General features: G+C 36.8%; 1 protein-coding gene across 7 annotated transcripts in view; it reads left to right on the top strand.

Annotated features, from left to right (window-relative positions):
• MAST2 (microtubule associated serine/threonine kinase 2) overlaps positions 1–12,363 on the top strand; it is a 190,144-nt gene that overhangs the window by 12,191 nt on the left and 165,590 nt on the right. For all 7 annotated transcript variants that reach the window (XM_068690812.1, XM_068690810.1, XM_068690809.1 and 4 more), the window contains exons 2-3: positions 7,604–7,751; positions 11,478–11,620. In XM_068690812.1, coding sequence (XP_068546913.1) covers positions 7,604–7,751; positions 11,478–11,620 — 291 coding nt within the window. The remainder of the gene's footprint in view (positions 1–7,603; positions 7,752–11,477; positions 11,621–12,363) is intronic.

Genomic DNA, 12,363 nt, shown 5'->3' with positions numbered 1-12,363 from the left:
CAGCTTTTAACATCTTTATTTTCTTTGGAAAGTGCATTTTTCAAAACAAAATTGGTACTCTGCACTTGTAAATAAGCCGTTTTTATATAGCATGCACATTTTGTGCACTGTTATTGTTCATTTGCCATACTTCATAATTTCAGCTAGTATTTTTAAATATATTTCATTTGTACCTTAGCCTTAGAAAATTCTAGATGGCTTTGTGTTGAGAATCAAATGTATTAATAAAGGTAACTTACAAGTCAGTAGTGTCGGGACACATCACATGCATGGCACATCTTCTGAATTTAGTGGAAGAAAGCCTTCATAAAGAAGACATAATTGATGTCTTATAACATCACATTTTATTACAAATCACATTTTTTTGTCATAACTCTTTTAATCTTTAGAGCAGATGGGATTATAATGCAGAGATGATGGACTACGGAGTTGTTCATGTGTTTATCAGGCCGGGAGTTAATTTCCCTTCTCTGTACAACTGGAACCTTTTATGTTTGAAACATTCATGTTTGAATACTAATGGTAAAGGGATGACTGGGGTGAGGAGGAAGCCTTTAATGTTCACTGTCTTTGTTCAGACTGGTTTTGTTTTCAGTATAGCTAGCGAGCTTGTAGTGGGGTTCTGAGCCTTTATATAAAGCACTCTTGATAGTGGTTTCTTTAAGTTCTGAGAAGGTTGACACAGCCCTTAATTAGAGGATCTGTTGCTCTTACTTTCCTAGGTGGAATTCTTCTCAGGTTTAGGCGTTTACAATCTGAACTCAAGAATCACACTATGCTTTTTCCTCTTGTTAGGGAGATCCTAAATCAAATGTGTAGGATCAAATACTTTGAGTAAACCATTGTGGTACTATTTCTATTTTCATACAAGGACCAAATATTCAAGCTGAAACAATTTAATCCCAATTTACCCTGTCTTCTAGGCTGTGGTTGGTTCCATTAGGAGTAAAATGATTCTTCATCTTGATGAGCCTCAAAAAGAGTGTAATAGTGTACATAGTTGTAAATATTTACTTCTGCTTTTTAACAAGGTTTTTAATGCATTCCTGCAGCTGGGAACACTTGGCTACAAAGTTAACAACTTGAACTTCCCTGGTGAAACAACACTGAAGCTTCTAATTCATTAGTTCTAATCAAACATGCCTTGGAGTTGTTTCCTGAAGAGTTAACAAGAAAAAAAATCTTGCCATCAGAGGAGCAAGATAAGGAGGATGTATCTCCTGGTGCCAGTTTCTGATACTTTTTAGAAGCATTTGCTTGTTCTTTTAACTACTTTTTTTTTTTTTTTTTTTTTTTTAATAGAAGGATTACAGTTTGTTTTGCCTGTTACTTTTCTGTAATCTGCATTATAACTGCAGATGAGTGTATATGGGAAGCTGTACTATTTGCAAGATGTTAAATATGTGTTACACTGTGTTACTGTATATAACTGTATCGAAAACATTGTGGCAATAATGCTTAGCTTTTAAGTCATTTGGAAATTTCAAACCATAAAATTTATATGTAAATATAAATTTATATGTTTACATTTGGAAATGATGGGATTTATTGCAAGGTTCTTCAGATTATTAAAGAGAAAAATACTGTAAAGATCTTTTGTCTTTAAAATGCAGACATTTGTATATAATGGAATATATTCTGTAAAGCTTTTCTATCTTGTTGATGTAATAAACCAATACATTATAGCCTCTAAGAGGCTATGCTGATTTAATTTTCCTTGGTTCTGCTGTCTCTGACACTTCAGCATGTTGCTGGCAAGTATGTGAGTTAAGCAGATGCAGTTAAGAAGGGTCTTAGTTGCAAGTTCATATTCAGCCTACACTTTTAGTCATGTTTGGGCTCACCTCAGCTTCTTGATAAACTGTTGGTCCCCTTTGTACCTACTCACTAAGGCTACAAAGTTAAAGTGTATTTCAGTGCTAAATACTAAAGCATAAATATGATGCTTACGTTGCTTTAAGTGCTACTAAGATATTTGCCTTGCAGTCTGTTTTCTAGGCTCTAATTTTATTTCCTGGTGTGTTTTAAAGTACACTAGGGTAAATAATGGCAGAATCAGATTTATCTTTTGTTAAGGGTATGTATACATATTACAGAGGGAAGAAAGGCTAAGAAGAGAAAGAAATGCTTAGATATATGCTCACAATCTGAAACAACAAGCTTTTTTCTTTTAGAGGACAAACAGTACCGGATTAAAAAATAGAGAAAAAAATGAGCAGTAAGAATTTTTTACATTTAAAAAGAAATAAAAAATCAGAAAGTTTCAAATTATAATTGATTTGCATTCTCATTGGTTATTTTCTGTACATGTAGCAGTTCAAGGAATCACTACCTTGACATGCATTCACACTTGCAGCATTCACATGCCATTTGTAGGTTAAGGATCTGGGCTGTACTACTGTCCTTTCAAAAAAAAAAAAAAAAAAAAAAAAAAAGTAAGCAGTTAAATTAGGTTGCTGAAAATCACTGCAGTGGTGTATATGCTTTTTTCTTGCTTGAATGGTTTGAGAAGCAGTGCAATGGAATGGAAAAGATGATGGAGCAGGTTCTTTGTAGTTATATTCTGAAATCACCAAATCAAAATGTTAACATGGCATGTTAGTGTAATCTTACCCACCAGGAAGAACATTTGGTTTCTTGTCTTTTGTCTATAGCTCCTGCTGCAGTCTGTCTGATTCTCCTTGCTGAGTGCAATAACCCCAGTGCCCCAACTGTTTTAACTGTTTTTCTGTGCAAACGTGCTAAGTGACTGAGCTGAAAAATGCAGAGCTCATCGCTGCTGAAGAACACCCATTTCCATTCTTCTTCATATCCTCCTGTTTCATGTTATGTGAGCAAATGTTTTGTATGCCTTTGAAGGGACTGGTAGGAATAATCTCAGCCTAGCAAATCAAGATCTGGTTGTGTGATGCTCTTATCTCAAGTTCTAAGTTGTGAAGAGTTCTGCAGGCTGCATAAGCCTGATATTTTGCTTCTGGTAGAAGCCCCAGTTAATGCTCTTTTTTTTGTTTTGAATCACCATTGAAAAGAATTTAAAGGAGAGATGCCCACAATCTTTTCCATGCTATGTGAGTGGTGTTTCTCTTAGGTGCTTGCTAACGCTTTTATTTCTAACGCTGCAAGATTTTTTTTCTTTTCAAAAGTAGAAGTTGAGCCTGTAGAATTCTGGCAGCCTGAGCTATGCAATGAATTCTTCAGCCACTGACTTTGGTGGTTTGGCTAGTAATTTGAAAGCATGTAAGCAAAATTACGCTCTGTCACTGCAAAGTTTTCCTTACTCATGGATTTGAAATGTTGTGTAAAATCTTTGTCCTTCATGTGTATTGCATCTTGCACTGGGACAAGGACAAGGAAAAATCTCTTCCTGTGGTGTTCTGGTTTTCCCTTGGTTGTATTAAGACTGTTCACATAACACCAGTATTTCTCTATTTCATCTATGAACTGCAATACCAAGGCTGGATTTTGATGGATAAGAGAAACTGTGGTCTTATGAAAGACAACTCTATTGTTGTGAAGTTAATACTTCCCCTCTTCATTGTTTTGCTGACCCAATATATGCATAGCTCTTAGAAAATGAAGTTTTTAACTGGCCATGTTGTAGTTCTGCATTTTTAAAACATTAATATGCTGTCTGAGAGCAGGGCTCTGGATTTTTTTATTATTATTTGAAAAGTGAGTTTGACAGCTATATAAACCTGCGGAGTGCAGTTGGGATCCCTTTCTTCAAACCATTCACCAGTTATGTAGTTTTCTGAATATTGCCCAAGCGTTTAATGTGCTTAACAAAAAAGGGCTTATGAAGAATTTGCTGTAGGTAGTATGTGCGAAGCCTGTCTGCTGCAGAAGACGGCCTAGGTTCATTCATTACTGAGTGTGGGAAGCTGCTTCCTTTCCACTATTCCTTTCCTGTCTTTGTAGTACGAGCATCTGGTGGGGAGGAGTTGCTTAAGCTGGGGGGGCTGCTGGAGAAATGTGTGTGGAATGGCATCCTGGGGGGTGGCAGGTGCCACTGGGGTCAGCTTGGGCTGGAAGGCGTGCGTAGGCAGGATGTCGCAGCTCAACGGGTATTGTAGAAGTAGGTGCTCTGTGCGCTCCTTCAGTGGGGCGCTTTGATTTGGATATTATCAAATGTAAAACGTTTGTGTACTGCAGCTCAAGAAGGAATGATAAGAACTTGTAATTATTTTTACCAATAAGAAGAGACTCTGTGTAGAGGGCGAAGGGGAAGAGTAGGGAAGTAAGCACTTCCTTAGAGCTGTAGGGGTATGTGCCTGTCTACATATTGGGTGAAAAAAAGATGTAAAATACATAAGTTACTTTTAAAAGGACTTGTCTTACAGTTCTTTAATTTCTGTTTTTACAGCCTTTCCTTACTTTGGTGCTGTGAATGAATGATCATTCTTTTTTAGTTGCAGTTCACTGAGAAAGATGGGGGTATTGTGTGGGAGTGTGCACCCCAGGCAAACTGTGAACAAACAGAGAATCTCTGGTCAGGGCACACTTCTTCATGTTAATCTGAAAATTTTAATTTGCCCTGCTGATGGGTATTCTTGCTAGTGCAATAATCCTAAGATTGTTTTTGTACAGTATTGTTCTGATGAAATCTTTTGCAAAGCAATACCTGCCTTTCTTCCTGAAACAAACCTTTCAGAAAGTCCTCTATTCTTGCACGTGCTGATTCTTGGTCCTTTTGTTGATTTGAATGTTAAATTAATAGTTGATCTGGAGTTAAATTAACAAATGTCCAATAACTCTAGTAATGTTATAAGGTATACCTTTCAAACTAAGGATGTCACACTAAGCCATCATTAAAATTAAAATTTATGAAAGTGAAGTAAAAGCAGCAGCTGAGGAAATTCCATGTAGTTGTATATCCCTGGTGCTCTTTCCCGTGTTGTTTTCCCCAAATCCTCTTTTCTGGTGTCTATACTGGGTGGGAGGAACGGGGTGCAAAGGAGGTGCCCTGGAGCCCCAGTTTAGGAGGGGATGTATTCTATATTCTGGGTGTGGGGAGTATTTGGGCGGTGACAGGCAGGGTCCCTTGCTCCTGTTGCTGGCTGCTGCATGTCTTCTGGCTGCATAATTCCTCCAACCATCCCAACGCAGCTGGACTTGGCAGAAGAGCAACAACAGTTGCTGCATCAGCCTTATAAGAAGAACTGTGCTTCCCCTTCCTGTGCTGGTGAAGGCAGGATAATGGCCTGTGCAGAGTGAGGGTGCTTAAAAAGTTGTCTCTTCTAAGGATTTATTTAACAGCACACATTACATGGACTGAGAAGGAGACCAGTGGCATCTTGTTAGTAGGGCCTTTCACTGGGGATATGGCTAGGTTCAGTGAAATAGCTAGATATTGTAGAATGCTGGAAATGATTGTAGAATGCTGGGTGAGATTTTAACTAACCTGCTTGTAAGTTGGAATGCCCTCCCCCCCCCCCCTTTTTTTGTGGGGGTGGGTGTACATTCGTTTTTGATTGTTGTCATTGGGAAAAGCATGACAGTTTTTAGAAGTTACAGGCATTTAGGACATGTCATATTAGAAGTGTTGTGTATATCTCTATTTACAGACATGTATGTATGTGCAACCATTTTCTGCCATCCCAAATAGAAATAGCAAAGACTTTCTCTTTTCCCCAGGCCTCTACAGCTTTCAGAGATGTTCTAGCAGACTGCTAATGTTGCAATTTAAAATTACTTAGCCTACTCCTAAGTACAACCAGAAAGCATGGTAGCATGAGCGTAGGTGTCTTTTCAGCTCTCCAAATGACAGAAAAACAGAAATATAGGCTGCTGCACACGAAGGTGTTCAGTACCTTTGTGGAAAAGTTCAGAGGCAGATGAAAATGTGAGCATTTCTGCTTCAAGATGTGAAGAACCTGAAGGTACGATTAAAGCAGTTTTCAGGTCACGCAGCTTACCCCAGGTCACTTGTTTTTGTTTCTCTCCCCCCTCTTGCACCAACAACAACTGCTTGCAGCTGTGTGATGAACTGGATGAGTGAGCTGGTCTACTCTAAGTTACCCAGGTCTCATTCTTGATTTGGTTTAGATGGTGTGGCAGCTGTGAATGGCGAACTGTAACTGGAGGAAGAAATTGTTTTAGAGCAGTACTTCTCAACCTATGAAATGTTCACCACTGAAGCAAATGTAGAGCAAAGCATTCCTGCTCCTCAAACAAATAGCCAAGTTACTGTTATGAGGTGCCAAAAAGAGATGGGGTTTAAGAAAGGTCAAGAATGAGTGAGTCAGAGCTAAGTGAGGATACAATTTCAAGTCCGCATTCAGTTTTCTTTTTCATGTAAAACCACTTTACTCATGCCTTTTTTCCCTTTCTCCACAAAAATTCTTGAAGCTTTTAGAGTGTGCAGCCCTGCTCTGGATTTGACAGTTTGGGGCATAACTCTGTAGACTGAACAGGTTTGAATTAATGACTTCAGAAATTGATTGTGATTGCAATCTGCAAATCTTAATTAAAAGCCATTAATGGTAGATGATTTTTTTGATTTAAGCATGACTTAAAAGACACGATTTAAAACTGCTAGGCTATGTGGTGATGTATCATGCAAGGATATTGTTCTTTGCAGCTTATTTTCTGCCTCAGATGAGATTTTATAAGGATAAGCATGACCTGAAGTAGCTAATGAGAGGCATTTGAAATAAAATGGAGCAATCCATTAAGACGTGTAATGTGTTGCACAGCTGCAGAGAAGGGAAGACTTGACCAAGTGCATCTATGTAGGCTGTAATGGAAAGTGTTACATTTTCTTCAAAACCACATATGATAGCTGTGCTTGTACTTTTTCTTCAGGCACATAATGTGAGTTACTTTGACACCTCCAGAACAATTAAATGCATGAGGGAAAAGCTGTGGTTGTGTTCACCACTGTTCTTCTACCTATTTCCATTTTGATTGAAAGTTTGCTGTATGCTGTGAAAGGAATTTACATGTGTGGGAGTGTTTCTGACAAATACATGTCTAATTCTGTTTGTAGTAATAACAAAGACATTCCACAAAGAATGATCTCTATCCTAATGAATTATTATATAGTGATATGTATGTTCTTGTAGTAAAGCTGCTGAACTGTAACTTATACTAGGAGATTCAGGTTGCAATTAGACATCGGAACTGTTTCTTTGTCTGTAGACTAAGAAACAGTTCAGACTGTTTAAACTCATAGACTAGAAGGAACAAATATTCAATATTCAAATATTCAATATTCAAGAAATCCAGAGATAATCCTCTTTACTTTAGTAGGAAATAGATTAAATCAAAGCTGAGCATGATTTTTCATTGGCCTTTTTACCTACATGTTGTAACTGCTAATAATTTCTGTAGCCTAATTGCCTTTTTCTGACTCATATTAATGGTAAACCTTACAACAATAATGTTCAAGAAGCATATTTGACTGGGGTCTTGTGATGTGCTTTTAGCACAGATAAGTGGCACAAAAGAGGGGGATTTACATTTCTGAATAGTCGGCTTAATAAAAAATAATAAAAAAACCCACATAAATAATCAGATCTCATTTATACTTGGAGATAGTATATTTCAGAAATTGATACAAGAGTTTTCACTTACAAATTTCTACTTGTTCTTCTTTGTACAGGAAACAGTAACAGAGTCCACTCCCTTGCGCTGCAGAAAGCTCAGCAATCCTGACATCTTTTCATCTGGTGGGAAAACTAAGCTCCATCGTCAGCTAAGTCAAGATGACTGCAAGCTACGCAGAGGTAGTTTGGCAAGTTCTTTGTCAGGTATGCCATTTTGTAAAGACCGTATGACAATTCGTTATTATTAAAATACTCTGTATTACTTGTTGGCATAACAGTTGTGATAAAAGATATCGATAGGACATTTCTTTAAAACTAGACGCGACCTCTTGTTGACAGGAAGGCATACAAGTTTTTATATAAGAGGAAGATTCAGAAGGAGGTATTAATAGAAGAGAGTGAAAAAGAGAGCTGGATTTGGCATGAAATTCTGCATATTGGCCAGAGTGAAAAGTTAAAAGCTAAGATTTGATGTGCAAAGTTAAAAGAAGGGAGTGGTGGGACTTCAGGCAATACAGTGATATATTCTTACCTCTTCTACTTCTAAAGTCATCACTGACTGTAAGCTTGCCTACTTTGCCATATCATTTCTTATGGGGAACCTGACTTTTATGTCATGTTGAAATTATTTCATATATTTTTTTATTCAAAACGTGATGCAAAGTAAAAATGCTGCTTTAAAAAGATACATATTTTTCAGTTTATATTAGTGTTTTTTTTTTTTCCTGACCACAGTTTTCAGCTCTATCAGAAAATTTATTTCATGACTGCTGTAGAACCATGGAGTGAACATAATCAACTAATGAGTCAAAAATGTTGGGCTAAGTTCAGTAGTTCACTTCTTTGGAGACTTCATACGTGGGCGAGGGGATGCTTGCACAGTTATTTAGAGCTTGTATCAAAGTCTGTGATATCAGCATTAGATCATATAGAGCTAGCTGCATGATCGGTCTAGAATGAAATAGCTGATCTGCCTGAATACCACTGTTCTTCTCTAGGGTTAACTTTTAGCCCATTTCCTCCCTAATTAGGCTGACTGTTTGACTATTTGCATGTTAGAGCAAGAACAAGAAGGGCTTGAAATTCTCAGGTGGGAGGGGAAGAGAGCGGAACCACTCATTTTGGCAGTAGCATGGGCTTGACTTATATGATTGTGAAAATACAAAAAGCTTTGTTCCCTCCGTCCTTTATCTGGAGAAAGATAAATATACTAATGTTTGAGGTGCTGGGTGTAATGGAATTAAATAAGCAGTAAAGTATGTACATTTTATTTTGGATTGGCCTTGTCTTAATGTTTTATTTGTAATAAATGGGTTGTTTTTGAAAAATGGAAACTCACTCATATTTTGTATGCAAGTAGGGTTGTTCTTTAAAGTAGGTTAATCACTAGAGGAGAATAAAAGAAGAAGTAAGCAAGAGGAAGCAGGAAAATGAGAAGTTCTATATATTTTTTTTAAATATATTTTTTTCTGTTTGGATATAAAATCCTTGTAAATTTTGTGTCTGAAATGATAATGTCCTCCACAATTTGTTGCTGCATCTTAGTGAAATTTCAGTCTGCTATAACCTGATACAGGAAGGGGAAAAGAGCCGCAGCCAGATCATTTTAACTCAGTTGGATAAAGGAAATGTAGACATTTAGATATATGTTTTAAATGCAGGTGTTGGGAATGTATGTAGGACTCGAGACATGGTAGGGAAAGGCTTTAGTTTCAAGCTCCATCCTGAAAATAATTCCAACTTATTTTAGTGACAGAAGCAAATCAATTTGAGTAATACTTGTATATAGATGAAATAGATGGTTGTGCATGCAAATTGGTTGGCTGAGATTTGACTATTGATTGAAAACTGTCATCCTGGATTCAGATTACGCAGTAGGTAGCTTCTTGATTCCCTGAAAGAAGTTCTATTTTGTTTAAATATGAGCTGTTTTTCTGGAACTAAAAGGAGATATTGATAACTATATCATATGTTATTTTTGCTCCCAAGTACTGGCATTTTGAATGGGTAGATAATCACATGCTTTGAATTGCTATTATAGGATAGTTTGCTAGTGCTTTGCTGAGATAAATACAGCATTGTACATTTCTGTAGTTTTAGACCTCTGCAGAGAAGCAGAGTCATTGTTTTTACACATAATTTGAAAATGAGCAAACCACAAAAATTATGTCCATAGTTGTACACAGATAGAATGGGACTGAGAAAAAGATACTACTGTGTTGGATCTTTATTTGCTTGCCAAAGTTGAGCCTTCTAATCTCTCATACTTTGCCTCATTCCGTTAATGTACAGTTACTAGTACATTACTTTTAACTGTTACTGGAAATTAACATAGCCAAGGTACAAAACCAAAAGAAAAAAATAAAACACAACACCATCACCCACATGAAATCATGGATGATCACATTGGCAGTTTTCTAAATCTTGTAGCTGCTTTTATGTAACAAATGTAATATTCCACATTTAATTCTAAGGTCAAGTTGAAGAATTTGCAAAAGAATAGCCTGCTGAGAAAAAGTGTTTTCTGCAGTATACGTGATGAAAGATGCAGGCTTCTTCCTGCTACTGATTGCAACAAATGTCTTAGTCTCCTGTGATTCCTATGAATTTGAGCATGTAGTAGTTGAATGCAACCATGTTCGCTGTGCTTGGAAGGGGAAGGAGAGGAGGGCACACACTGTTTCAAAACTATTATTTCCTTTTCCCATATATAAGTAAGTGCTTTGCACTGTTTTAATATGGGAGGTAATGTCTAGGATAGTGTACTATTAACAGTCCATACTTCTTTTTTTAGTTTTGGACATTGAAATAATTTAATCTGACAATATTTAGAGAAAAGAGGTATTATTTGCTCCCACTTTGCAGATGGCAAAATTGAATTACAGAGTCTGACTGGAGTTACAGAGGAAGTCATTTGGAAGCTAATAGTGGAATCAGGATTTAAACGCTTTTTCACCTGTGTTTCAACTGCTAGACTGTCTTCTCTTTTTATTGTGAATGACATTGTATGTAAAAGGACATTGTCAAGCCTGATACAGTCAAAATCTGACTTACTTTGTTTCTTTCTTGCTCTGGAAATTTACAGTTTGTCATTTTCAAAACAGTTTTATATTGACTAGAAAAAAAATGTATTGAGCAGATCCTCTTAAGTGATTATTGTATACTTCCTGCAGGAAGGCACAATGGTGTGAGCTTTTTGAGATAGGAACTACTGTTCTCGCTGCGTGTGCAGCATGGGAGATCAGCATCTGTACTAGTGAAATACAAAGGAGGCTTGGAAAAAATACAAAATGTTTTACTTTTAGGATACTGTGATGTTGCTGACCAGTGAATTTTCTCTTAAAGAGAAAATATTGATCCCTGACTCAAAACAAAAGAATGGTTAAACATATATTATTTTCTGACCAGAGCTGAATGAAATCTGCTGCAGAATGTTGCAGCAGATTTGGGAAATGTTGCAGCTTTTGGGAAAGCAGGGATATCGGACTGGCTAAGTTACTGAGAAGAGGTAATATTGTAAAATTATGAGTGTATTTTCATGAGAATTTTTAAAGTTATACTCGAAGGTTTTTGTAACACGAACATTTCCTCTCTGTAGGGCAATAAATCGTTTAATTGGCAGCAAATGCTGTTTTCTTTTTAAGCAGTGCAAATTATAGAAAGGTATGAAGTGATAAAAGTCCATTTCTACAAGATTTTGGATTTGTCCATTACGTAATAATGAAAGTAAATAATTTAAAAATATTTAATTATAAAAGGTAATGAATTCACGAGCAGTATACTGTTCAAGTTCTAACCAATCAAAACTTTTAAACTGCCTTTTTATGAACAATTTTTTGTACATATGCAATATTTGTTATCAGCATGGTATTATGAATTTGCAAATTTGTTTAAAAATAAGTTGATATTATTTTGGTTTTGTTTTTAAAGGAAAACAGCTACTTCCGTTATCAAATAGTGTCCACAGTGGAGTGGGACAGACAGTATGGCAGCCACCTGGAGATACCTCAAACCTGGTCCGCATGAGAAATCAGTCTCTAGGACAATCTGCTCCTTCGCTTACTGCTGGCTTGGTGAGTAAGTCTGGCAATAATCTTGATGATTTAATGCTATAAATCAAGAGCGGTGTGATACCGTGCTATGGTTTTTACCTTGCTTTCTCTCCTCCCTCTCATTGAAAGTCTCATTTTGTTCATGTGCCCACTTTTTGGGGTTAGAGGTGAACTAAGAGGAGAATGTATTCACCCCGTTTTTTTGACAAAAAAAAAATGAAAAGGAAAAAATCGTGCAAACAAATAATTATTTCTTTGTTGGGGAAGCTCTTTTTTGATGCTACTTAAGCTGCCTGATTCCTGAAAGAAAAATATAACAGTGGAAGTCTAGAGAGATGTGAGCATGGGAACCTGACCATTTGAAACAAGTTTAATTGGGAAGCAGCTTTCTGAGTAGCTACCTTGGCCTATTTCCCCAGAGAGCAGCTAGGGGGATGATGCTGAAAGGAATAACTGTCCATGGAATTGAAAAGCTGGAACTGACATCTGCTGTTCTGCATGGTTTCTGTCAAATGGCTTTAGTAAAAATGAATATATTTTTGAAGAATGTTGTATCTGTTAAATTAGCATTCTCTAAGAAGAGAATGTTATATGTGGGAAGGAAATTCAATTGGCTATAGATGGAATTGCAAACCAAAAGGAGCATAACTTCTGTTTTTAGACGTTCGTTATTCCCTCTATTTTAAATTGTTGAAGTGCAAGGAGAAGAGAAGTTTAAGAGTAGGCAAAGACAGCTATCAGCTGTTTGCGAGCAGTCATACATA

The sequence above is a fragment of the Anas acuta genome, chromosome 8 (assembly GCF_963932015.1).
Source record: "Anas acuta chromosome 8, bAnaAcu1.1, whole genome shotgun sequence".
Lineage (NCBI taxonomy): Eukaryota > Metazoa > Chordata > Aves > Anseriformes > Anatidae > Anas > Anas acuta.
Note: the sequence above shows the minus strand (reverse complement) of the source record. Positions and strands in the feature narration are given on the sequence as shown.